At 35.7% G+C, this 27,806-nt stretch overlaps 2 protein-coding genes, 1 long non-coding RNA gene and 1 other non-coding gene across 4 annotated transcripts; 3 read left to right on the top strand and 1 right to left on the bottom strand.

Annotated features, from left to right (window-relative positions):
- Window positions 1-82: 82 nt before the first annotated feature.
- Window positions 83-5,935, top strand: LOC122008424. The gene is made up of 2 exons (XM_042564152.1): window positions 83-164; window positions 1,450-5,935. The coding sequence occupies exon 2, from the start codon at window positions 1,484-1,486 to the stop codon at window positions 5,612-5,614; it is 4,131 nt and encodes a 1,376-aa protein (XP_042420086.1). The 5' UTR covers window positions 83-164; window positions 1,450-1,483; the 3' UTR covers window positions 5,615-5,935.
- A 948-nt stretch (window positions 5,936-6,883) lies between these two features.
- Window positions 6,884-6,964, top strand: TRNAL-AAG. The gene has a single exon. It is a non-coding gene; the product is annotated as a tRNA-Leu (tRNA).
- An 81-nt stretch (window positions 6,965-7,045) lies between these two features.
- On the top strand, window positions 7,046-9,003 carry LOC122008423. The gene is made up of 2 exons (XR_006119283.1): window positions 7,046-7,710; window positions 8,390-9,003. It is a non-coding gene; the product is annotated as an uncharacterized LOC122008423 (long non-coding RNA).
- Window positions 9,004-9,317: 314 nt separating this feature from the next.
- Window positions 9,318-20,754, bottom strand: LOC122010680. Its single transcript, XM_042567184.1, has 8 exons — window positions 20,628-20,754; window positions 19,945-20,012; window positions 19,605-19,870; window positions 19,402-19,528; window positions 19,050-19,334; window positions 18,874-18,975; window positions 18,370-18,763; window positions 9,318-9,481 (listed from the first exon to the last, which is right to left on the bottom strand). The coding sequence occupies exons 1-8, from the start codon at window positions 20,752-20,754 to the stop codon at window positions 9,318-9,320; spliced, it is 1,533 nt and encodes a 510-aa protein (XP_042423118.1).
- Window positions 20,755-27,806: the final 7,052 nt, after the last annotated feature.

Raw genomic sequence — 27,806 nt, 5'->3', positions numbered from 1 at the left:
TTCCAGGCTCTCTTTCCACTGGGACCCACTCACCTTCCCGGCCTACGGGAAGGCTTGGCGTGGGCCCCTCGTCGCTGCCTCCCTCGTTCTCTTTTCCCCTTCTTCCTTCTCTTCTCTCTTTCTCCCGCTCGCTCCCTTCCTCGCGCGCGGGAATCTCCGAAAAGGTACGATCTTTCCCCTCTCTCTTCATTTCTCCGCTTGTTCTTTTGATCTCGCCTAATGTTCGGTGTGGTTCACGATTCGATCGATTTCGTAGGGTTTCTTGCGTAGTGCCTGTTCAATTTGTTTTAGCTTTGGGATCTGGTAGAGGCATCGAATGTTTCTCAGAGTATTTTAAGTTTGATGCAATGTAGCCGTCGCTGAGCGTGGTTTTATTATTTGGATGTTCGACTTGTTTGGAAGCTTGTATTATTTTTTTCTATCCTTTTTGTGGTAAAGGATCTCGTGAAAGTTTGGATCTTTATGTTTCTTAGTAAGGCCTATTTGTTCTTTCAACATATAGGCCATAAATCAAATAGTCTTTGCATAAGATTTCGTTTTTCCTTTTTTTATGTTATGTAATAAGCAAATAATCGATCTTACACACCACGTTGAGCACTAAGTGCATTTTTCTTTTCACCAACAAGCAGATTTGCTCGTGATAATCCATTTGCCCTTTTTCTATGAGAGTGATAAGGAGGGTTGCTGAATAAAAATGTTCATCTAACAATTCTGGTCTTTTATGTTTGATTATAATCTGCTTCAGTAAGGTGAATTGTGGCGAGTTCTAATTCGAAATATCTTCAGGCAATTTTCAGTGATTTGATACAGTTTTCTTTGTACTTGACTTGTGAAAGCAGTAGTCTAATTGCTTCCTATTGATCGTGAACATCTTTTGAATGGATGTTCTTGACTCAGTATTGAAGATGAACTATGTTTCTTTTACCTTTTCTGTAATTCTTTACATTTATCCTTTGTTGTTCTTTATAGTTTATTAATCTCCTTCAGTGCCAACATATGGATTTATCATTTTACATAGAAAGAATCCTGAGATATTTGTTTTAAAATTTTCCACATAGTTTCTTAAAATATACATTTAGATAGAACTCAGAGGCGAGACCTATTCGACACAACATGGACTTACTGACTTCTTTTACAATTCTTTTAGAGCTGCTTTGAAGCAATTCGATGAACAACAAGAAAGTAAGGATTGAAGAAAATTCTATAGTTAAGATGGCTATTTGTAGTAGTGTTTTACTCTGAGATTTGAGGTAGATCTTTCGCTTAATAATCATAGACTACTATGCCATAATTGTTTCTCGAAACCTTTGTCTTCATGTTTATTAGTGAATCTTTATGTTCATTGTCCCAAAATGTGATGTCAGTGTTAAATTTTATTTGGCTACTATAGTTCTTCCTCGCATCTCGGCTGTTGGTGTTTTTTCTGGCTCATGGCCTTGTTCCTTGCAGAAGTCGATACAAATTACAGGTATTTCTTCTTCAAATGGGTGAGCAAAATCCTACTCCACCAGCAGCTCCTAAATCACTGGATCCTGAAAGAGAAGAAAGGACAAATGCAACCGCAAAAACAAATTGCGACGAGAAGTTTCTCCCTCGTTACCTGATGCCTTTGCAAGGTTCACGTCACGATTTATGCAAAACGCAGAGAAAAATGGATACCGTCAGCTCACTGACTTTCTTAACTAGTAATGAGAACATTCTTTCTCGGTACTTAGTGCCTTCTCAAGGTTCTTGCCATGATACGTGCAAATATGGTCATAAGCATGAAGGCGAGGAAGCTTCGAGAAAGCACTCCTTTTCAAGGGCTTTTGGCAATAATCAGAACGAAGAGCACGATCAACTGAATTTCGTATCTGTGAAACATAGACAAAAAACAGACTTCACGAGTGTTCCAAACCAGAAATTGGAGATCAAGTCAAAGACAGGTCAGACAAAAGAACAAATCTCTGATAAGTTCAAACTCAACGAGGAGATTGATCTTCCACCTGATAAGATCATTCTGACTTTTAATCCAACTCTCAATCTGGCAGGCTTGGAGCTTAGTTCTCCAATAAATGAGCAAAAAACTATCGCATCTCTTGACAATTCAGCTGCAGCAAAAGTTGACGAATCTATTGAAAATGGAATTGATCAGCATGAGTTAGTTAACACAGAAACAGTGTTAGTTCATACACCGGTAGCTGTGGAACTTGAAAGAACAGCCATACAGAGTGAGTTTTCTTTTCACAATGATGCGCTCATCGCTGAAGTAGGCGAGTTACCTAATAAACTTTTTGGCTTAAAGTCTAAGGTTTCATCAACTGTCAAGGGAAACACTGAATTTGAACATGAAAGAGCAAATCCATCGGAAATATTTTCAGTAGAGACTACTCCAATTGCAGATGATATTGTGCCTGGTGAGTGTCAAACACCAAATGGAGAAAAGGAATCCTATAATAAACTGATAGGCAGCAAGGAAACTGTTCATCGATCATCTAAGGAGCCATTAAGTTTGAAATCGAAGAACTACAAAAGCAAACAATCTGCTAAGCAAATACCTGCTCGTGAAGAATTAGCATCTAAACAAGCTTTGGGCATTAAGCTGAAGACACCACTGGAACTTGAAAGAACAGCCATACAGAATGAATTTTCTTTTCACAATGACGCAGTCATAACTGAAGTAGGAAAGTCAACTAAGAAACATATTGACTTAAAGTCTATGGTTTCATCAACTGCTGAGGGAAAAACTGATTCTGAATATGAAAGAGCAAATCCATCAGAAGTATTTTCAGTAGAGCATACGAGCATGGAATTGATACCTCCAACACCATTCACAGATGATATTGCGCCTGGTGAGTGCCAAACTTCAAACGGAGAAGAGGAATCCTATAATAAACCAATAGACAACATGATGGAAAGTGTTCATCGATCATCTAAAGAGCCATCAAGTTTGAAATCAAAGAACTATAGAAGCAAAGAATCTGCTAAGCAAAGATCTAGTCGTGAAGAATTAACATCTAAACGAGCTTTGGGCACGAAGCTGAAGACACCTCTGGAACTTGAAAGAACAGCCATACAGAATGAATTTTCTTTTCACAATGACGCAGTCATAACTGAAGTAGGCAAGTCAACTAAGAAACATATTGACTTAAAGTCTATGGTTTCATCAACTGCTGAGGGAAAAACTGATTCTGAATATGAAAGAGCAAATCCATCAGAAGTATTTTCAGTAGAGCATACGAGCATGGAATTGATACCTCCAACACCATTCACAGATGATATTGCGCCTGGTGAGTGCCAAACTTCAAACGGAGAAGAGGAATCCTATAATAAACCAATAGACAACATGATGGAAAATGTTCATCGATCATCTAAAGAGCCATCAAGTTTGAAATCAAAGAACTATAAAAGCAAAGAATCTGCTAAGCAAATATCTAGTCGTGAAGAATTAACATCTAAACGAGCTTTGGGCACGAAGCTGAAGACACCGCTGAAACTTGAAAGAACAGCCATACAGAATGAATTTTCTTTTCACAATGATGCGGTCATCGCTGAAGTAGGCAAGTCAGCTAAGAAACTTATTGACTTAAAGTCTATGGTTTCATCTACTGCCAAGGGAAAAACTGATACTGAATATGAAAGAGCAAATCCATCAGAAGTTTTTTCAGTAGAGCATACAAGCATGGAATTGATACATCCAACACCATTCACAGACGATATTGTGCCTGGTGAGTGTCAAACTTCAAACGGAGAAGAGGAATCCTATAATAAACCGATACACAGCATGATAGGAACTCTTGATAGATCATCTAAGGATACATCAAGTTTGAGGTTTAAGAGTTATAAAAGCAAAGAATCTGTTAAGCAAAGGCCTATTCGTGAAGAATTAGAATCTAAACAAGCTTTGGGCATGAAGCTGAAGACACCACTGGAACTTGAAAGAACAGCCATACAGAATGAATTTTCTTTTCACAATGATGCAACCATCGCTGAAGTAGACGAGTCACCTAAAAAACTTTTTGACTTTATGGTTTCATCAACTGTCGAGGGAAACACTGATTCTGCATGTGAAAGAGGAAATCCATCAGAAGCATTTTCAGTAGAGCATACAAGCATGGAATTGATACCTCCAACTCCAATCACAGATGACATTGTGCCTGGTGAGTGTCTAACATCAATTGGAGAAGAGGAATCCTATAGTAAATTGATAAACAGCAAGATGGAAACTGTTCATCAATCATCTAAGGGGCCATCAAATTTGAAATTTAAGGAGTGTACAAGCAAAGAATCTGCTAAGCAAAGACCTAGTGAAGAATTAGCATCTAAACGAGCTTTGGGAGTGAGGCTAAAGGCACCACTAATTCAAAAAACCCATGCATTTAATATCAGCATGCCTCAAGCTTCATTCTCTCTAAAACATATCCACCTGAAGAGTTTGAGCATACACGACAAGAAAAAGAGGGAGCTGAACAAGCCAAAGATCCGAATTAAGGAAGTTGGAGACATTAGAAAACATAAAGTTGTAGAACTGCAAAGATATGCATCGAATGGGCCAAATATTGTCAAGGTGAATTCTGCATTGAAGAAAGCAATCAAAGTCGTTAGGTCGGAAAGTGACCATGACAATCCAACAATTGCCTGTGATGCAGTTGCCTTTGTTGCACCAAAAGTGATCATTGATTCAATTTCACCCCCTTCTAAATCAAATAACAAAGCCACCAAAGCCGTTGCATGCTTTAGGAAAAAGAAAGTCTTGGAAACTTTTTCACCTCCATCCAATCCATCCATTTATTCAAAAGGAGTACCTGGTCAAAGAAATCAAGAGAAGGAGAAGATAATTAAGGTTGCTGATAATTTGCAAAATATTGTAAATGAAGTGATTGAGCCATTGCCAACCCCTTCATCTAGCAAACCTCGGTTTACCAGGGTACCAAGCTTTAAGCTGAGGAAGAATATGACAATTGCACCTTCTTTCACCATGAACAATCAAGCAAAAGCTAGGAAAACTTTTGTCAAGGGGAAAAACACCCGTGCCAACGAGCCTAATTTGGAGAAGATAGATCTTAAAGCATTGAGACAAAAACTTAGGAAACTCGGATCGTTTTCAGACAGGAAAAAAGAGCATGCAACATCTGGATCTCAAAGGAGTGGAGGCAATGAACCTTTTTGGCTTAACGAGGTATCCCAGGCTCGGAGAACCTTTGGAGATGTTCACAAAGTTGAAAGGCGGAGTAGATCACGGAGAGTTAGTTTTGACTCAGAAGACAAAGTTGGGTCATCTCTCAAGTTAATTTTCAGTAGAAGTAAGATTGCAAACCTTCAGCCTAACAGCAGCTCTCCTCCAGCATGGCTCACATTTGGGCGAGCTAAAACGGTTGGTGATTACCAGAATGCTAAACTATCACCAACAAAGAGCTTCAGAAGCTGGATGAAATCAGATGTTGGAGGCACAAGTACTTCTCCCTCAAAGTCCATCAAGGTTATTTTACGACACAAACATGCTGATGATAAGAAAGTTGAAAAAAATTTGCTCAACCATGTGATTGAGGAAACTGCAAGCAAGCTTGTTGAATCTAGGAAAAGCAAGGTTAAGGCCCTAGTGGGCGCTTTTGAAACTGTCATTTCTCTTCAATAAACCACTGCAGCAAGACTACTTTCTGATGCTTTGTAAATACTCACAAATCATTTGACTGGCTTTTGTTGGAGGGTCTTGGGGAAGTGCATTGTATGGAAAGGGAGAAATTTGATAAATTTGGATTTGAGTTGCAGTGGCAAACTGTTCCTTGAGGCATTCTGTGAATCTGTATCAGTCAGTCTCAGGCGGTATGTCTTCCATTCTTCTGTTTCAAATGTTATTCTTCAAACACAAACAATGAAATAATTATTCTGTATCATCTGAAGCTGTATTTATTTGAATGCATAGCTGTTGGGATGTATCACATTAACGTTAGATATATGCTATGGTGCATTTCATATATTGTCGGGCAATGAAATAATTATTCTTATGAAAGATAAAGAATAAAAATAAAAATATCTATGTATTTAATGGTCCATTCGCTTGTCTTGGCCAGTTTACTCAGACCAACTTGCCCATCCTACTAGGCTCAACTTGGATTGCTTAGATTATTTGGACCGATCGACCAATTCGCACCCTCGATTGCCTAGTTGGGCTAATCCTTGACTTGTCCAATCTAATTATATGATTAAAGTTAAAATGGCCTTTAATCCAATGCTAATTAATGAAAGAAAAAACACAACAAAAGTAACAATATGACTAAGAATGAAGAGGCGAAAATCAATAAAATAAATTGTCATGTCAATTCTATCTTTTTTGCGCTAAAGTTTGCTGGCGATAACTTTCAACTTGATGTGTCTAGCAAAAATAAAGCAAACCTACATTGATCCATATATAATAGAGAAGCATATATTAATTAATGGAGCAATTATTATGGGCACAAGTGAGGTAGGGATCTATCAAGTCAAGTTTTGATTATTTGTAGTACTTTTAACTCTAGATGACAATAAGGATGAAAGAATATAAGTTCTATTAAAAGGGGAGACAAAAGAAATGAACTTTGAGTTGCCACTTTGCATTGATTATATTTGTAATCAATGAGATGAATGATTTCATTTTTCTACTTTCTTTATGCTCATCAAAGTTATGAACAATGACCTTCCCTACTTTATCAAACAAGATTCATTTTAACATATGAAAGCAAGAAAGCAAGGTTTGAAGTTTTGTTCTTAGTGCAATTAGGGGAGGTAGAAGTATAAGTGTAAATAGAAAAATGACTTGGAACAAACTGCGAAGATTATTCTTTCTTTATACCAAAGGATTAAATTGTTGTTTAAAGTAAGATAAGAAACAAAATAATTTTAAAAGTCTATTGAGTATAATATCAATGTTGAGATGGCCGAGTTGGTCTAAGGCGCCAGATTAAGGTTCTGGTCCGAAAGGGCGTGGGTTCAAATCCCACTCTCAACAGGTTTTTTATTAAACGGACGAGTTCTAATTCAAGGTACCGATCAACGGCCGGATCATTATTTTTTCAACGGACGATATCAGATCAGGTTATCGTTAAACATTTCGATCAACGGCTATATATAATTCTCTCTTTAGTTAAACAATTTTTTATTAAACAGACGAGATCTAATTTAAGGTACCGATCAACGGCCGATTCATTATTTTTCAACGGACGGGATCAGATCAGGTTATCGTCCAACATTTCGATCAACGGCTGTATATAATTCTCTCTTTAGTTATTATGTCAAACTCTAGGGTTGTCTCGCCGCCGGCCGTTTTGGAGATCTTTCAAGAAATTTTCTCTCTGTTTTTTCTTCGAAATGGTTCAAATCCCACTCTCAACAGGTTTTTTATTAAACGGACGAGTTCTAATTCAAGGTACCGATCAACGGCCGGATCATTATTTTTTCAACGGACGATATCAGATCAGGTTATCGTTAAACATTTCGATCAACGGCTATATATAATTCTCTCTTTAGTTAAACAATTTTTTATTAAACAGACGAGATCTAATTTAAGGTACCGATCAACGGCCGATTCATTATTTTTCAACGGACGGGATCAGATCAGGTTATCGTCCAACATTTCGATCAACGGCTGTATATAATTCTCTCTTTAGTTATTATGTCAAACTCTAGGGTTGTCTCGCCGCCGGCCGTTTTGGAGATCTTTCAAGAAATTTTCTCTCTGTTTTTTCTTCGGAAATGGTGAAATTTCCTCCTAGTTTTTATTTTTGATTTGCTCGAATCATCATCTTTCAAAAATTTCTCTTTTTTTCTTGGAAAATGGTAAAATTTCCTCCTTGTTTTCATTTTTAATTTGCTCGAATCATCGTCTTTCAATAATTTCTCTCTTTTTTTCTTCGAAATGGTAAAATTTCCTTCTTGTTTTCATTTTCTATTTCCTCGAATCATGGTCTTTCAAGAATTCTGATAAAATTTCCTCCTTGTTTTCATTTTCGATTTCTTCGAATCATCGTCTTTTTTCTTCGAAAATGATAAAAAATTTTTTTTAAAAAAATCCTTGTTTTCATTTTCGATTTCCTCGAGTCATCTTCTTTCAAGAATTCCTCTCTGTTTTCCTTCGAAAATGGTAAAATTTCTTCCTTGTTTTCATTTCGATTTCCTCGAATCATCTTCTTTCAAGAATTCCTCTCTTTTTTCTTCGAAAATGGTAATGTTTCCTCCTTGTTTTCATTTCCGATTTCTTCGAATCATCGTCTTTTTTCTTCGAGAATGGTAAAATTTCCTTCTTTTTTTTTTCATTTTCGATTTCCTTGATTCATCGTCTTTCGATAATTCTGGTAAAATTTCTCCTTTGTTTTATTTATTTTCGATTTCCTCGAATCATCGTCTTTGATCTTTTGTTTTGTTTCTACTGGATTAGGTTCTTCCCAATCTTCTCGACCTCGACGCCGTCGACAGCCACTCCTAATTCGACGCCACCATTCGTTCTTTCTTCTCCGACGGCTACTACTGTCGCCTTCCCAGACTCGTCGATCCTGTCGCGGGATAAAATCGGGCCCGCTCTTCCCACTACCGACGGCGCCGCCGAGTTCCTTCCGGTACTTCCTGAACTGGAAACGTCGCCGGATTACCGCAGCCGCTACCGCCGTCGTTCGACGTGCAGAGTAAGGCCGGCGATGACTTGTCGGCGCAGGTCGGATTGCTGGGCCTCACGGTGCATACTTTCCTTGCTCCCGTAAAATCTTCCTAAATCCACTGATTCATCTAAATGAATAGAGAATCAGATGTTCCCAGAGATGGAGCAAAAGCTTCAGGTTGTAAACATTCAGAAGTAAAAGCCCGCCAGAAATGGAATGATCCTGAGTAGAGGAGAGTAGTGGAATGATAATGAGTAGAGGAGAGAGCTGTCCCAATGTAATTATAATGTGCCACTCTTTTCTTCATCAGAGTCTCATGGTTCCTCCAGGTGGCTGGAGGCGTTCAAATGTGAAATTCACTATGGAAGTGGAATGCTACGAGTTGAATTTAAGATCACCCTCATTATCCTATGATCTGTGAAGAATCTTTTCCGGAGGTCGAAGGTGGTTCAGTTGCAGCAGCCACTCCAGAAGCTTAAAAAACTTACAAGACTACGAACAGCTAGCAAACACCTTCCACAGCATACGGAGTAAGAAAAAAATGAAATACAATTATTTTCTACACAAAATGTATCGAAAAATGTATCGAAAAATGTATTACATCTAATAAAATCAATGTTAGATAACTCCATGAGATTTTCTAAAAAAAAATTAGAAAAAAAATAATAACCTTATAATGCTAGAAGGTATTTGGAGGTTCTAAAATAGCGACTAAGACTCCTCTCGGTTTGGCTCTGATTCTGACTCTACAACTAAAGGAAGTGATTCCTGGGTTGTCTCCACAGCACAAGTTTCTATACTCTCCTTATCAACAAATGCATAGTTAGGTTCAATAGACTTCTTATCATCAAGAACATCTGCATCATCAACATAATCTACAACAACAATATTAGCAGAGTTAGAATCAACTATAACTATTTTATCACAATACAAAAACTAGACGAGAGTCATGTAAAGCTTCAAAATTAGAACTGTTAAAAGTTCTATAATCCATCTCCTCCAACACTCGATACCAGTCGGAATGACCTTTAAGGAAAGCTAACTGAAAACTTGTGTTTGTTACTGGACGATGGATGCTACAATTTGATCTATTTGCAATTTCCGACTTGATTTTCAACATCTTCTTGTTTTGCTTAGACATGATAAGATGTTTATTGTTCTATCATTTGCCGTAAAAACTTCTTCAGATCTTACCCTTCTAGTTAACTAGGGGTACTAGGGGTATGAGCTTTTTCACTGAACTCTTGAAATGTTCCCTAGGGAACTGACACAATCTGATTGGACTAGATGTGACCATGTAGTAAAAGATCATCCGAAAATCCCTATGGATTTTGATATATTGGCTATGGCTTAGTGAAATGACTTTGTGTACTTTCATAGCTGAAATGTGACTGATCCATCCAATTAGAATTATAGGTATTTGAAAATGTTTCATGCCTATTCTACTTCTCTATAGGTGGGTAATATTGAAGTTCACGCTGATAACATTGAGTCTGAGGTTGATAATAATGAGGGTCGGGATGGTAGTATTGAGGTTGTTTAGGCTGATTGTATTGACTCTCTATCCTACCTTAAAAATGTTGATAATATGGATCCATGTTTAAGAAATTTTCTATTCTTATAGTAAAACACTAGAAAATAGGTTCAGAAGACATACGAATATATAAGATCAAACATATGGACGTCTAAATATTAAAACACTCAACAACAATAAAAATTCAAATTTTTTTATGTAAAAATAGAAAATAATCATAAAATTATCAAACACCTCTACGCTCCCCAACAACATTGCCAATTTGATAGAACATTTTGTCGTGACGCGTTTATAACCAATTAAGTATCGAAGCCCCACTACACTAATATAGCATAAGGAATGACCCATATCATGTCTCACAAGGAATGTAGATAGTGAATTCTAATATTAGGATTGAATTGTTATTGGTTTGAGATTTTGGATTTTAGTTCTAATGGTAAAGTCGATTAACAAAGACAACCTATCTAACCTAAACTATGATCTTAACGAATTAAAGAAGAACAAGAAATTAAGGAAACCAAGCATTTAATGAAATTTATCACCTACTTGCATTGAATATAGAATTAAGGAAACTAAACTACAAATGTAAATAGACTTATAAAATTGGAAAACAAGTAAACTAACCTAGTCTAACCTACTGTTAAATACAAATCATGTTGGGAGATTGTTGGTGTAATTATTTTCGGATTAAGGTTGACAAATTTAACTAAACTCGAATAGATTCAAGCTTAACTTTCAATTTTTGGATAATATGCGAAAAAGAGGTCAAGTAGATTAAAGTTGATCAAATATTTGACAATATGTGTGAGAAAAGTCAAGTAAGTCATGGAAGATCGGATACTTGACTAGAAAATCCTAACTGGAAGTTAGGCAAGGTAAAGTCCTAACTCAAGGGTTAGGCAAAGGAAAGTTCTAATTACGGTTAGATAAAGGAAAGTCCAAGTGAGTCAAGGAGGATCGCACGTTAGTAAAGGTAAAATCCTAACTGTAGTTAGACAAAGGAAAGTTTTAACTGAGGTTAGACAAGAGAAAAGAAAGTCCAATGAGAGTTGATAAAAAGAAAGTCCAAGTGGGTCAAAGGTTGACCGGACACTTGGCGGTCATAAGTCCAACAGGGAGCTGGCATGAAACGAGGAAGTTTCGACGTAGCAAATTTTTAAAGGCCATAACTTTTGACCCTTTTCCTGATTGGTGGTTGCACCAAATCAGAGTGGTACCTGCTCTGATACCACTTGTTGGATCGTAAAGAAATGTTAGAAGGGGGGGTGGTGCCTATCGTTCGTCAAAAATCGAAGCAGAAATCAAGTATGCAGCGGAAGAGAAAAATTGAAGCAATGCTAACAAACCAGTTTTACTTGGTTCAGAGTCTTCGTTGACTCCTATTCCAAGGTCCACACGTGAGAGTGCTTTTGTTGGGCAATCACTAATAATTTGCAAAAAGTATTACACAATTTAGTACATAAACTATAAAAAATACTGATAACAAGGAAAATGAAACTGAGTCACAAGTTGTCGAAGGAGCTTCGTAGTGTCGCAAGAGCGTCTTTAGAGTAACGCACAATAGAACAATCATAGAAGAAGTTGTGTTTGACTCTTGGTGGAAGTCTGCTTATATAAGCAGTTCCAGGCGCCCGGACCCCTTCCGAGTGCCTGGACTGTGATGTCGACCAACCAATCAATGCACTCCACACTGGCGACGAGATAAGCTTCGAGTATTCTGAGCGTCCGGATCCCTTCCAGGCATTCGAATCCCTTTCGGGTGCCCGAACCAGCTCCGGGCGCTCGGACTAGCTTCGGGTGCTTGGACCCCCTTTTCCAACAACCCTTTTTATTATAAGAAAAAGTTAGTCCGATGCAAATAAAAATTATACTACCCTGCAAAACAAAGCACAATATGACAAATAGAGTAGTAATTAGATTCTATCTCCTCGAGACCAGAATCTAGTCAAGATCTCAACTTAAGTTTTCAATATGGATCTAAGTTGGATTGACGCCTATTGTTCCCTCAAATGGGGAATACGTCCTCAACAAAGTCACTCCCCTCCAGTGACTTACCTTAACTTACCATTTTGCCAGACATCTGGTCAGCCCATCGACCTGTCTGAACTTCGTGTCAGCTATCCGATCGGGCCGTTGACCTAGCTGGACTTTGTGCCAAATATTCAGTTAGTCCGTCGACTTATCTAGACTTTGTACCAGCTATTCGGTTAGTCCATCGACTTAGCTGGATTTCGTACCAACTATCCGGTCAGCTCGTCAACCTAGCTGGATTTCTTGCCAGATATCCAGTCAGTCCTTCGACCTATCTGGACTTCTCCTGCACACTTGGTTAATTTGTTAGATCACAATAAACCTAACTTAACTTACTTTATCATTCATCAAAACTTGAGTTAGACCGTTAGTGCAACACGCACCAACAATACCATCATCTCAACAAGAGGACCCTTATTTGATATAAATTCTGAATTCCTAATAACATTACTGTGATACGTAAAATACAAATATCAGAAAAAGAAAGAGAAAAAAATATTATCGCTTGTACGTTTGTGATACGTGAATAATAAAAATTTGGACCAAGGTCTTTAGACAAAGACCTTATACCAATGAAGATATCTTTCTCTTTTAAACTCATGATTTTTTTCATGTGTTTTCAATATGGGACTTTGTTTACAATCTTACAACCTTAACAAATCCCCCGCAAACAAAGGTTCACAGACCCCCACTCATGCGAAAAGTCTATCCATTTGACGTTCGATCCTCGACCTACTAGATCTTCTTGCCCTCGATTCAACCGACCTACTAGATCTTCCTGTATCTCAGTCCAACTCACTTACTAAAATGTTCTCATAAATGAAAGAGGAGCAACATTTTAACAATTCCTATAAAAAAAAAATGCTCTTTTGATTTTTTTTGCCCAAAATTTTTAACAATCCTAATGTATTTGAACCACAATGGGCAGTATAATCAAGCAAACTTGACCATAACAGTATAATATGGACGATAAGTGAGCTACCTCTGAGGATGGATAGAGTATACTTTGTGATTTATCTTCACTTATATAAATTGGAGACGAGAACATCTGAAGTGAATATAATAATCTTTTATTATAAAACAAAATGGATGGAGTAAGAGATAAACAGTCAACTTAGAACGTTAACTACTTGAAAGATCGACCTTGGAGTTTGATGGCCTTGTCTCACTATTAATGATGGCCTTGTCTCACTATTAATGTATGAGACATAGAAATGTGATTATGGACCATTGCTCGACCTATGGTCAGTATTGAATATGTGTTTAGGATTAGAGACTTGATTGAGTTTGTTTAATCATGATGGTACTGTTGAGTTCTGTAATTTAATTCAAACTATTTTTCTTATTTTTTGTTAATGCATATGTGTATGCATTTAGTCCCATATTGCTAAGTCAAGAAAGTTAGAAAACCTTATATATGGAATCCTTCCATCCTTACTTAGCAAACTTAAGGAGACCTACATGTATGCGCGGACAGTGATTTCAAGGATTCGAGTTGGAAATCCATAAACCGGGCAAATCTTCAGCTCGTGGGTCTCATGCTTGCAGGCGGTCTGATTTGTTTTTGGTGAAGCAGTGCTTCAGAGTGGATAAATGTTGCGCCTCTGTTCGTCGTTCGTGTGTTGGGTCCGAGTGCAACGTCTGTTTTGGAGTGCACCTACGGACGACGCAAGTGGTTGGGAGAATTTTACCGGAGAGCCTCTGCACCGTGGGCGGCAATATATTCTCTAAAGACAGTCGACACGCTGACGCTTCAATCGGAGGATAACGATTTCTGTACCTTACTCTTTTGTTTATCTGTTCATTACATGCTTACTATTTTAGTACAAATATATTACTGTATTAGTGCTCTCAATCTACAACAACAGGTACTTCACTTTACATTTAGATACTATGAAGTTTTGATTGATTGATTAAAATATCATGACCTAAAGGCGAAGCAAGCAACTCTATAATCTCTCGATCGTTTTCAGATTTGCTATTCATGTTGACTCAACAATAGTACTTAAGATTCTTTGCCGACAAGATTGCATCGAATCAATGATTATCTCTAGCTCGTTCATACGATCTATCAACCGTAAACTTTATCCTCCATCCAACTGCCTATCAAACGAGTTCATAAACACCTATTATAGAGACAAAGACCCTTTCACCTTTTTTCCAAAAGCCAATTAAGCACCCACCCATCTCGCTTTCTTGATGCTAGATTTTCCTTCGATTGTTATCTTCATAAAAGGATTTCGATGTCTCATCAACTATTGAATCGCTATAAATTGATGAATAGATTGCAAGTAAGACGATATTCTTCCTTTAAGCATTATAAGTTCACAAATAAACATGTATATGCATCATTAAACAAACCTAACTAAAATGAGAAATTACGTTGGGTTTCAATCCATGTCCTAAGTCGCGACAAAAACCCTACCAAACACATGCAACAAGTTAGATGGATAGATAGATAACGATAAGAGATAAGAGATTCTCGACTCAATTAATTCAGTACATGACTTCATGGTTTCTAAACTAGAGATTGATTGAGTTGGAAAGATAAAGAAAAATGATGGAGGGATAATATATACAAATATATAAAATCGAAATTAGAGATTAGTAGGGTCCATAGGGTGAAGTCTATTCATATGAAACAAAACTGACCTAATACCAATTTATTATATATTATAAAAAATATATATTAATTAACAAAGTTAAATTATGTAAGATAGAAAGAATAATTTATTTGCCTATTTAAGTTGCATTGTGACATTTGTTTAGGATGTTTATATTCTAAGTTAAATTGTGTTACATTGTCAACATTATCCCAAACATAAGGTCCTACACCCATAATTTTTCTTCAATCAAACGAGCATCAAAATTAAAAGGATATTTCATTTTTTATTATTTATTATCAAAAGAATGTCACATCCACATAAGCCTATTTTTTTATTTTTTTTATACTATTGTAATAACTATGATCCATAATTGTTATAATTATAAACTTATAGTAGTTACGAGATCATATGTGCTACGAATGTATAACAGTTAGATCTCGTAACTGATGCAATATAATATGATTAATATTGATCAGAGATGAAGTTGTATTATGAAGTGTGTATATTGTAACAGTTACCATTCATAGCTATTATAATATAATATTGACTAAAAATGAAGTATTCATATTGTAAAAAAAGTGATAAACCAAATAACACTGAATCTCGGACGACTAGCGACGCGAATTATTCATATTGTAGCATGTATAAATTATAACTACTATAATGTTATATATATATATACACACAACGTTGATATCTTTCACAATGCACGTGGGTGCCTCTCACACACAGAAACACTTCCAATGATCGGGGCGCCTCCCTGCATGAGAGACACCCACGCACGTTGCACACGCGCATTGTGCGGGGTAACATGTATATACACACACACACGAAACATTTATGCTCTGGACCATGGCACGTGGACGTCGTTCGTGTTGGTACCATTTTCATTTTTTTTATTTGTTTGATTTTTTTTGTTATATATATATATATATATAGACGCACACAACAAAAAAACTGTAATTTAGGGACAAATTTAGGGACGAATTTTCCCAAAATTTTCGTCGCAAAATTTTTTGCGACAAATTTTGTGACGAAAATATATTCGTCGCAAATTAGTCGTTGCCACATTTTGCAACGAAAATAAAATATTCGTCCCAAATTTAGCAACGAACTACAATTTTCGTCACAAATTTTGTTGCAAATCTACACTGTATAGTGTCTTCAAATTTGGGACGAAATTAGATTTTCGTCCCAAATTAGGGACAAATTCTGGTTTGTTCCAAATTTGGGATGAATTTCAGTTCGTCCCAAAATTCGAGTTCCCGGTTCATTCAATTTCGGGACGAAATTATTCGTCCCAAATTCGGGACGAACAGATATTCGTCCCAAATTCGGGAGGAACAGATATTCGTCCCGAATTCGGGACGAAAAATATTCGACCCGAATTCGGGACGAAAAAAATTCGTCCCGAATTCGGGACGAACCATATTTCGTCCCGAATTATCCCTAAAATTTGGTAAATCAAAATAAATCAGATTTTGGAACGAACCCAAATTTCGTCCCAAATTAGGGACGAACTTTAGATTCGTCCCAAATTAGGGACGAACTTTAGATTCGTCCCAAATTAGGGACAAAATCGGGTTCGTCCCAAATTTGGAACGAACTCAAATTCGTCCCAAAATTTGTCCCAAAATACAATAACCAGCAACCAAACATTTTTCATTTCTTCATCCTATTTTACATATCAAATACATTCAAATATTTATACACATCCAAACAAACATTCAAACAACAAACATCCAAACATTCAAATATTTATACCAAACTTCAACACACATCATATTTATACACATCCAAACTACATACAAATATATCAACTCATAATATTTACACATCCAAACTAACATTCAAATATATCAATTCAACAAACATCATATTTACACATGAAAACAAGAACTAGTTTGGTTCAACAACTCATAATCCAAATAACAAATACATCTAAGCATAAAATAAAATACTAATCGTTATGCTCCGGGAGCTTCATGCACCTTCTTCCATGCTTCGTTCTCCTTTTCCTACATCAAATTACAAATGAATAACTAACATTTATAACAATATATATATAGATCTAAAACATACATCAATGATATCATATTGAAATAAGACATCTAAAACTTATGCAACTAACAAGTTAAATATTGTCTTGTTTTAAAAAAAACTAAGAAAATTAACGATTCTATAATAAAGAAAATTAACTACAACATAAATGAAAATTAGAAATACAATTGGTAGTTGTATTACCAATTAGAAATACAATTGGTAATACAATTTCGACCTGTACCTACATGTGCATATCTAATGCTTCATCCTATCATATGTGCTCACATCTACATATATATACTTTCACATATTTTAGTTTCTAACTGGGTTTGGATACCAAGCTAGTTGATCACTTTAATCCAACTTATGGTATGTTTCACTGATCTAGTTTATGTTTAATCCATGCAAACATAAACATTTACAATTAATGCTTAGGACATAAACAAGTCATACTTTGTTCATGCTAGAATCTTCCTGGAGCTAAGGAGTTATTTCTTATCTATTAACTAAGGCAATCTAGATTCACTATATGCCTAATAAAAGCTAGTACAATTTTCACAACATAGCTCAAATGAAAGAAGGGGAATGATCATTATGAGGAGTTTATTGATTATTTTCCATTTTGAAGATGTTTATTATACAAACTTGCACTTCATTTATTTTGGATCTCCCTCCCTCACGTACATCTCTCTTACTATCAACTCAAAGAGTAAAGCATTGTTTACATGGAAAATAGGAAATTCTAATGAGTAATGGATTCTAATTAATATAATCAATAAAATTAAACTAAAGTTATTATAAATTTGTATAATAAATGTTAATCCTACTGATAATTAGTAAGTAGCTATATAGTGTTTGAATTTATCACATAAATGGTAGAGTTGAGTTTTGATTTTTGATTATAATTTTAAAAAAAATTAAAAATAGATTGGAGTCTCTCAATGAAAACACAAGACCGCATAAGAAAAACAAGGAAATCTTTACTTTTATCTTTGCTTGTCTCATTCTTTAAATATCCTTGTGATTCCTAATGGCTACAAGGAAATCTTGATCATTCTCTTAAAGATAATAGAGGGGTAAACAAATTAACCAAAGTGGGAAATAAGTTTACTTACATTATGACATTACCTTTCCTTTCATCTCTTCAAGGCAAGCTTCAACTTTGCACAAAACCCAATAAATATTAGAAGATCACTTCAACATAAACAGTGGAGTTTCATAGCTAGAAGAAGTAAGAAAATAAAATAAGATTAACCAAATAAATCTAGAGATATGGTCTTAATACATGGTTATCATAATAGATCAAAGACTTAGATAGCAAAAAAATCCTTATGTAATCAAAAATACATGTATCAAATGTTTATAACATAATAAAATTATTGACACGTATATAACTAAATTGCATAGATTAGTAATAGACAGATCAAAAATATAAAACATGGCATAAAATGCAAAGTAGCAAGGTAAAGTAAAAATTTAAAAGAAACTATAACAATAAGTGTAAAAAAAAATCTAATATAAAACTTACAATAATTTAACTAAGATTCACCACCATCGCCATCATCATGATCACCATCGTCACCGTCACCGGGAGGATTTTCACTTGGAGCAGAAATTAACTTGAAATGTCGTAAAATCAATTCTTGATTTTGGCGCATTTGTCTCATTTCTTCATCCCTTTCATTTAAAATATCCTTCAACTGTGAAACCTCTTCAGTCAAGTGGGTCATCTGCTGGGTCTGTGAGGAGGAGGAAGAAATACGGCCAACTCTATGGATTCTGCTCAAAGAACCCATTCCAAATATCTTTCCTCCTTTTTTTGATCCTCCACTCGCTTGTAGCCATAAATTTAAATCAGTACCAACAGATGGCTCAGACCCCTCCATATCTGCACTAGTAGAACCAGAACATCTTTGTGCTACCTCTAGTTCATCATATTTCTCCTGTATTGTAATAAAAAATAATTTATAATTATAATAACATTAAGTTATTATAGTGGGTACATTAATAATAGAATCTAAGGTATAAATTTAGATCAAAAATTTATTCAAACCTTGATTGCTCTAGCTCTGCCCCCGCTCCAAGTCTTATCTTTTTTCTGAAAGGTGCGGGTGAAAGTTTCTATAAATGTAGGCTCCTTTCCTAGTTCTTTGGACTAAAAAAGATGATTAAAGAAAATCAAATAGTGTTAAATAGAGTAAGAAAATAATAGGAGTGTTAAGAAATTACCAATCTGCGTCTATGCTCATCAATATTGATAGATCCTCCCGCATATGTAGCAGACATGTCTCCAGAATTAAAAGATTGATTAGTTTTATTCTGGTGACTTCTTGTTTTAAACTCCTCACTTTCCCAATAATTGGTAATCTTTATCCAGTTTTCCTCAGTAATGAATGGTGGTTTTTTCCCCTTTGACTTCGCATGATTGAGTACATGACGAATGTGATCGCCACATTTTTTCATGAAAATCCTTCTTATTTCCATGTCATCATTCATGTCCCAAGTGAATGATCGCTGTAATAGAAAAAAAATAATTATTTATATGTTTACTTTCATTTAAGATATAAAATAAATGAGATACCTTAAATTCACTCCACCATAACTCTCTAGTCGGTACTGGAGTGCTAGTATAACTCATCGAGTCCCCTCTCCAATGGTTATTCACGATTCTATTAATCTCGTGAATAACATGGACAGAATTATCGAACCTATTATAATTTATAAAAAAAAGCATGTTAAAGAATTATGGAAATTGATAAAATAAAATATTTTAATTTTACTTACGAATCTCCACAAGGGGCTATAGACTCTCGAGTGTCTGGCCTCTCTGCAATCGAATGTCGGGAAGGAATGGAAGAGGCTGCTGGGGACTCGATCGGTGAAGGTACAGCCGAAGGGGAAGGGGAAGGCGATGGTGCACAGGAAGGTATTGTTGAAGGTGTATGCGACGGTCCTGCAGTGTCAGCTTGATTAGGTGGGGGTGTAGATACAGTGTCTGTAGGTGGTGTATGCTGAGGCCTCCGTCTACGACCACCTCGTCGAAAGAGATTCTGAATATTCAAACAAATAATAAATTTAATACAAATTTGTTTCATAATAAATAATATGAAACCAAAGAACTTACCATATTTGCTAAGAAAAAAGTGAATCCACGAACTCCCGAGAAGACGATAAGATATAACTTGTAATTATCTATAAAAAATACAGAGTATTAACAAATAAGATATATAACTTTAAAAATGAAATAGTTTTGTATATATTTGAGACAAATAAACTAATTGAGCTATGAGTTAGGAATTACAAATTGAAAATAAATTTATTCTTAATAAAGTAGTATAATATATGAAAATAAAATATAAAAACTTACTCATTATAAAAACTCAAAGTCTTCATCCTCCTCCTCCTCCTCCTCCTCCTCCTCGTCCGCATCTTCCTCCTCCTCCTCCTCCTCCTCCTCCTCCTCATCATCATCAATTTCAGTTGTATCCACATTTATCACTATTCCGGTAGGATCTTGTAACGTTGGAATAATATATTCTTCTATATGAAATGTATTAGTAACTTCCTCTTGTTGATAAGCAATGTCCTCCCAATGTTCCTCAATTTTTTTCCGTGCCTTCGTTTTACACACAGCCCACCAATCAATTTTGTCACGTTTCAAACTAGGATATGAAGCATAGAATACTTGAATTGCTTGTTGTGCCAACACAAATGGTTCATATTTTTTATAAAATCTTTTATGATTTATTTCAACCAAATTATATTGTGGATGCACCTTCATCCCTTTGATAGGGTCAAACCAGCGACACTTGAATAGAATAACTCGCATTTCTGGGCCAGGGTATGCTACCTCTATAATTTCATCCAATAAGCCATAGAAATCATTTCTTGCATCTCCATCATTTGATGACTTAACACAAACTCCACTATTCATCGTACTCTTTCCCATTCCATATTCTTGAATATGAAAATTATATCCATTTATGAAATACATTGGCCATGTGCGTACCATTGCTTTCGGACCCCATGCTAGATGGATAAGCAATTCTTGCTCAATCTGAGTTTGATTATCATGAACCTAAATTCAAATTTGACAATTATTACAAACATTCATATTAAATTCAAATTTAAATTGACTACTTACAAATGATTTGAACCATGATGCAAATTCTTCTTCGCATAAGCGATCAAACTCTTGTGGTGATAAGCCAGAATATAAATTTTCAAAAATCCTACGATAAAAAAGTTAAATTATAACACTAAAAGTTGCGACATAAGAAAAAAAAAATTACAAATATATACTAACTCATAATGTGACGATACTTCTGGACAATTCAGTAAAATATATGTATGAGCTGCCTGCCATTCTTGACCAGTTAAGTATCTCTCCTTACATGTTCCACTTGGTCGACCAAGATAGTTAAAAATTAAGAATGAGTTTATATTGGGATCAATTGGACCTTCATCATTTCTTCTTGGTCTCTGTCGTTTGCTTTGAACATGAGGCTCAAAATAATATGAAGCAAAAGTTGTTACCTCCTCCACAATATATGCATTAACAATAGATGCTTCAACATGTGCCTTATTTTTGATTTTTTTCTTCAAATGATATAAGAATCTGATTGCAATAAAACAAATTATATTAGATTAATTTTATAATAAAATGAGTATATTTTGATACATTCAATTTGTCGGAATATAGCAGATGAAAATTTTACCTTTCAAATGGATACATCCATCGAAAATGGACAGGTCCTCCAACTCTAGCCTCATATGGCAAGTGAACCAAAAGATGTTCCATGGAATCAAAAAATGAGGGTGGAAATATCCTTTCCAAATTACATAAAATAATTGGAATATCCTTTCCAAGAACCATCCTCTGATATGGATTTAATTGATCATAATAACTCTGCTCACCACTAATTGAGACTTGTATGTTTCGTGCATAATCATCATCAGATATGAACGGTTCACCATGAGATGTCCAATTATAGTACTTCGGAGTAAATCCAAATCTACAAAGATGTTCTTCAACTTTATCGCAAAGTAAAAATTTTCCATTGTGACACTTTTTACAAGGACATCTTATCTTATTGCCATCCATATAATCAACTTGACTAGATGCAAAATTCAAAAAATGTCGCAAGCCCGTGATAAATTCATCCGTTAAACCGCGATGATTAGGCAAGTTCTTGTTATACATCCAACTTCTTTCATTCTGCATTTTGTCTATTTCAAATAAACAATATTACTAATGATAATAAACTAATGATGAATATGTACTTAATGTACATACAAATGAAATAATATATAACAAAGAAAACAATAACATCAAATATTATAATAAACACATTAATTTCATCCTTACACTAATGCTATAATGATTAAATTAAAATAACATATATAGATACATATACCTCACAACGAAGAACAAAGATGAGCGTCTATCCAAGCCACGTCAAATACAAATTAACCTGCATAAACAATAATATGAAGCTTACAATCATATATTAGAGTACACAAGTAACTATAATATTTGTCATCCACAAATAACATTACTACACTATGGGGCTGCAGGCAGCAGCCCTAGAGGCCAAAAGTGGCTGCTAGGGCGCGGCTGCCAATAACCAGCTAGGGCAGCGATTGCTAGCAGCCATGTGAAGGTCCATATCTGATGGCGCGGGGCTGCCAGCCGCCAGTAAGGCCCAGATCCGGCAAGGTGCAGCTGCAAGCGGGCTACCAGCGGCTGCCAACGGCCAGGAAGGGCTGGATCCGGCAGCCACCAGCTACCAGCGACTGCCAACGGCCAGGAAGGGCTGGATCCGGCAGCCACCAGCTACCAGCGACTGCCAACGGCCAGGAAGGGCCGGATCCGGCAGCCGGCGGCTACCAGCCGTCAGCAATGGCCTGCTCCGGCGGTTCCCAGTGGCTGCCGGCGCCGAGCAAGGCCCGGATCCGGCGGTTCCCAGTGGCTGCCAGCGCCGAGCAAGGCCCGGATCCAGCGGCTTGCGGCTGCCGTGCATGGGTAGCCTCGACAAGGAGGAACCCTAGCTGGCGATCGTAGTCAGCCGCACGACAAGGCGAGGCCGTAGCTGTCGAGCGAGGGGAAAGAAGTGAGAATACACGTCGGAGATGAGGACCCAAAGCTTACCTGCCGGAGAGCGTGGAATCGAGGCCGGAGAGCAACGTCCACTCTCGCCGCGCGTGAAAAGAAGGAACAAGAGGCTGCTCGCGTGAAAGAGGGAAGAAAAAGTTAGCTCCCGTGACAAGAAGGAAGAGGAATAATCGGGGCTGTAATTAGGGCAAATTTGGGGACGAATTTTATTTCGTCCCCTGGTTCGTCCCTATTCTGGGACGAACTCCAAAGTTCGTCCCATATCTGGGACGAATTTTGGAGTTTGTCCCAGATATCTAATTTTATTAAATTACAAAAGTAAACAATAAAAATACGGATGCATGACCTAGACACCTCAGAATGACACGAAACCAGTTCCTATGCGTTCGTATCGATCTCCTGATCGCAATGATGGCCCCAAACATTTTTTCCACTCTATATTTTGGGGTTGATAAATTTTTTTATCAAAAATTTAAATAATCATTTTCAAAAATTAAAAAATCAAAAAAATTAGCTAAAAAAATAATATCGTGTCATCATTATGATCATAAGATCGATACGAGCGCATAGAAATTTGTTCCGCGCCAATCCGAGTTCTATAGGTCAAGTCTTTATTTTTTAAAAGATTTTTTTTGAATTTTCATATATTCACAGTTTGGGACGAACTCCATAATTCGTCCCAGATCTGGGACGAATTCTGGAGTTCGTCCCAGATCTCTAATTTTCTTAAATTATAAAATTAAACAATAAAAATACGGATGCATGACCTAGACACCTCAGAATGACACGAAACCAGTTCCTTTGCGTTCGTATTGATCTCCTGATCGCAATGATGGCCCAAAACATTTTTTCCACTCTATATTTTGGGGTTGATAAATTTTTTTATCAAAAATTTAAATAATCATTCTCAAAAATTAAAAAATCCGAAAATATTACCTAAAAAAATAATATCGTGTCATCATTATGATCATAAGATCGATACGAGCGCATAGAAATTTGTTCCGCGCCAATCCGAGTTCTATAGGTCAAGTTTTTATTTTTTAAAAGATTTTTTTCCTAATTTTCTAATATTTACAGTTTGGGACGAACTCCACAGTTCGTCCCAGATCTGGGACGAACTTTGGAGTTCGTCCCAGATCTCTATTTTCTTAAAAATTAAAAATAAATTCTTTCGAAAATAAAAAACTAACCTAGAGAGCTCGGAATGATATGGAACAAATTTCCATGTGCTCGTATTGATCTCATGAACGCATTAGTGGCCTCAAACATTTTTTCAAAATCTTAACAAAAATAGATCAGAAATTTTCTAATATCAAAATGGCTTTACCTTATTCAAAACAACTCTTATTTTTACCAAGTCATAGGTTCTATCAAATTGATATTTTCAATTTAATCATCACTAACTATATTGGGTTTTCGAGTTCACTAATGTGGTCATGAGATCGATACGAGCGCATAGAAATTTGTTCCGCGCCATTCGGAGCTCTATAGGTCAAGTTTTTATTTTTTAAAAGATTTTTTTACAATTTTCATATATTCACAGTTTGGGACGAACTCCAAAGTTCGTCCCAGATCTGGGACGAATTTTGGAGTTCGTCCCAGATCTCTAATTTTCTTAAATTACAAAAGTAAACAATAAAAATACGGATGCATGACCTAGACACCTCAGAATGACACGAAACCAGTTCCTATGCGTTTGTATCGATCTCCTGATCGCAATGATGGCCCCAAACATTTTTTCCACTCTATATTTTGGGGTTGATAAATTTTTTTATCAAAAATTTAAATAATCATTTTCAAAAATTAAAAAACCGAAAATATTAGCTAAAAAAATAATATCGTGTCATCATTATGATCATAAGATCGATACGAGCGCATAGAAATTTGTTCCGCGCCAATCCGAGTTCTATAGGTCAAGTCTTTATTTTTTAAAAGATTTTTTTTTGAATTTTCATATATTCACAATTTGGGACGAACTCCATAATTCGTCCCAGATCTGGGACGAATTCTGGAGTTCGTCCCAGATCTCTAATTTTCTTATATTACAAAATTAAACAATAAAAATACGGATGCATGACCTAGACACCTCAGAATGACACGAAACCAGTTCCTTTGCGTTCATATCGATCTCCTGATCGCAATGATGGCCCAAAACATTTTTTCCACTCTATATTTTGGGGTTGATAAATTTTTTTATCAAAAATTTAAATAATCATTTTCAAAAATTAAAAAATCCGAAAATATTACCTAAAAAAATAATATCGTGTCATCATTATGATCATAAGATCGATACGAGCGCATAGAAATTTGTTCCGCGCCAATCCGAGTTCTATAGGTCAAGTTTTTGTTTTTTAAAAGATTTTTTTCCTAATTTTCTAATATTTACAGTTTGGGACGAACTCCACAGTTCGTCCCAGATCTGGGACGAACTTTGGAGTTCGTCCCAGATCTCTATTTTCTTAAAAATTAAAAATAAATTCTTTCGAAAATAAAAAACTAACCTAGAGAGCTCGGAATGATATGGAACAAATTTCCATGTGCTCGTATTGATCTCATGAACGCATTAGTGGCCTCAAACATTTTTTCAAAATCTTAACAAAAATAGATCAGAAATTTTCTAATATCAAAATGGCTTTACCTTATTCAAAACAACTCTTATTTTTACCAAGTCATAGGTTCTATCAAATTGATATTTTCAATTTAATCATCACTAACTATATTGGGTTTTCGAGTTCACTAATGTGGTCATGAGATCGATACGAGCGCATAGAAATTTGTTCCGTGCCATTCGGAGCTCTATAGGTCAAGTTTTTATTTTTTAAAAGATTTTTTTTACAATTTTCATATATTCACAGTTTGGGACGAACTCCAAAGTTCGTCCCAGATCTGGGACGAATTTTGGAATTCGTCCCAGATCTCTAATTTTCTTAAATTACAAAAGTAAACAATAAAAATACGGATGCATGACCTAGACACCTCAGAATGACACGAAACCAGTTCCTATGCGTTCGTATCGATCTCCTGATCGCAATGATGGCCCCAAACATTTTTTCCACTCTATATTTTGGGGTTGATAAATTTTTTTATCAAAAATTTAAATAATCATTTTCAAAAATTAAAAAACCGAAAATATTAGCTAAGAAAATAATATCGTGTCATCATTATGATCATAAGATCGATACGAGCGCATAGAAATTTGTTCCGCGCCAATCCGAGTTCTATAGGTCAAGTCTTTATTTTTTTAAAGATTTTTTTCTGAATTTTCATATATTCACAGTTTGGGACGATCTCCATAATTCGTCCCAGATTTGGGACGAATTCTGGAGTTCGTCCCAGATCTCTAATTTTCTTAAATTACAAAATTAAACAATAAAAATACGGATGCATGACCTAGACACCTCAGAATGACACGAAACCAGTTCCTTTGCGTTCGTATCGATCTCCTGATCGCAATGATGGCCCAAAACATTTTTTCCACTCTATATTTTGGGATTGATAAATTTTTTTATCAAAAATTTAAATAATCATTCTCAAAAATTAAAAAATCCGAAAATATTACCTAAAAAAATAATATCGTGTCATCATTATGATCATAAGATCGATACGAGCGCATAGAAATTTGTTCCGCGCCAATCCGAGTTCTATAGGTCAAGTTTTTATTTTTTAAAAGATTTTTTTTTGAATTTTCTAATATTTACAGTTTGGGACGAACTCCACAGTTCGTCCCAGATCTGGGACGAACTTTGGAGTTCGTCCCAGATCTCTATTTTCTTAAAAATTAAAAATAAATCCTTTCGAAAATAAAAAACTAACCTAGAGAGCTCGGAATGATATGGAACAAATTTCCATGTGCTCGTATTGATCTCATGAACGCATTAGTGGCCTCAAACATTTTTTCAAAATCTTAACAAAAATAGATCAAAAATTTTCTAATATCAAAATGGCTTTACCTTATTCAAAACAACTCTTATTTTTACCAAGTCATAGGTTCTATCAAATTGATATTTTCAATTTAATCATCACTAACTATATTGGGTTTTCAAGTTCACTAATGTGGTCATGAGATCGATACGAGCGCATAGAAATTTGTTCCGCACCATTCGGAGCTCTATAGGTCAAGTTTTTATTTTTTAAAAGATTTTTTTTACAATTTTCATATATTCACAGTTTGGGACGAACTCCAAAGTTCGTCCCAGATCTGGGACGAATTTTGGAGTTCGTCCCAGATCTCTAATTTTCTTAAATTACAAAAGTAAACAATAAAAATACGGATGCATGACCTAGACACCTCAGAATGACACGAAACCAGTTCCTATGCGTTTGTATCGATCTCCTGATCGCAATGATGGCCCCAAACATTTTTTCCACTCTATATTTTGGGGTTGATAAATTTTTTTATCAAAAATTTAAATAATCATTTTCAAAAATTAAAAAACCGAAAATATTAGCTAAAAAAATAATATCGTGTCATCATTATGATCATAAGATCGATACGAGCGCATAGAAATTTGTTCCGCGCCAATCCGAGTTCTATAGGTCAAGTCTTTATTTTTTAAAAGATTTTTTTTTGAATTTTCATATATTCACAGTTTGGGACGAACTCCATAATTCGTCCCAGATCTGGGACGAATTCTGGAGTTCGTCCCAGATCTCTAATTTTCTTAAATTACAAAATTAAACAATAAAAATACGGATGCATGACCTAGACACCTCAGAATGACACGAAACCAGTTCCTTTGCGTTCGTATCGATCTCCTGATCGTAATGATGGCCAAAAACATTTTTTCCACTCTATATTTTGGGGTTGATAAATTTTTTTATGAAAAATTTAAATAATCATTTTCAAAAATTAAAAAACCCGAAAATATTAC

This window comes from Zingiber officinale, chromosome 8A, assembly GCF_018446385.1.
Source record: "Zingiber officinale cultivar Zhangliang chromosome 8A, Zo_v1.1, whole genome shotgun sequence".
NCBI classification, from domain to species: Eukaryota; Viridiplantae; Streptophyta; class Magnoliopsida; order Zingiberales; family Zingiberaceae; genus Zingiber; species Zingiber officinale.
The sequence above is the reverse complement of the archived record's forward strand: the minus strand, read 5'-3'. Positions and strand labels throughout refer to the sequence as shown.

Bases quoted from the DNA above. Each gene is read 5' to 3' on its own strand.
- LOC122008424 (XM_042564152.1), top strand. From the start codon at position 1,484: ATGGGTGAGCAAAATCCTACTCCACCAGCAGCTCCTAAATCACTGGAT.
- LOC122010680 (XM_042567184.1), bottom strand. From the start codon at position 20,754: ATGAATAGTGGAGTTTGTGTTAAGTCATCAAATGATGGAGATGCAAGA. The intron at 20,013-20,627 runs GTCGCTGGTTTG...TATTTTTTATAG, and splicing joins GCGAGTTATTCTATTCAAGT to ATAATTACAAGTTATATCTT. The intron at 19,335-19,401 runs GTATCTCATTTA...TTTCTATTACAG, and splicing joins TATGGTGGAGTGAATTTAAG to CGATCATTCACTTGGGACAT.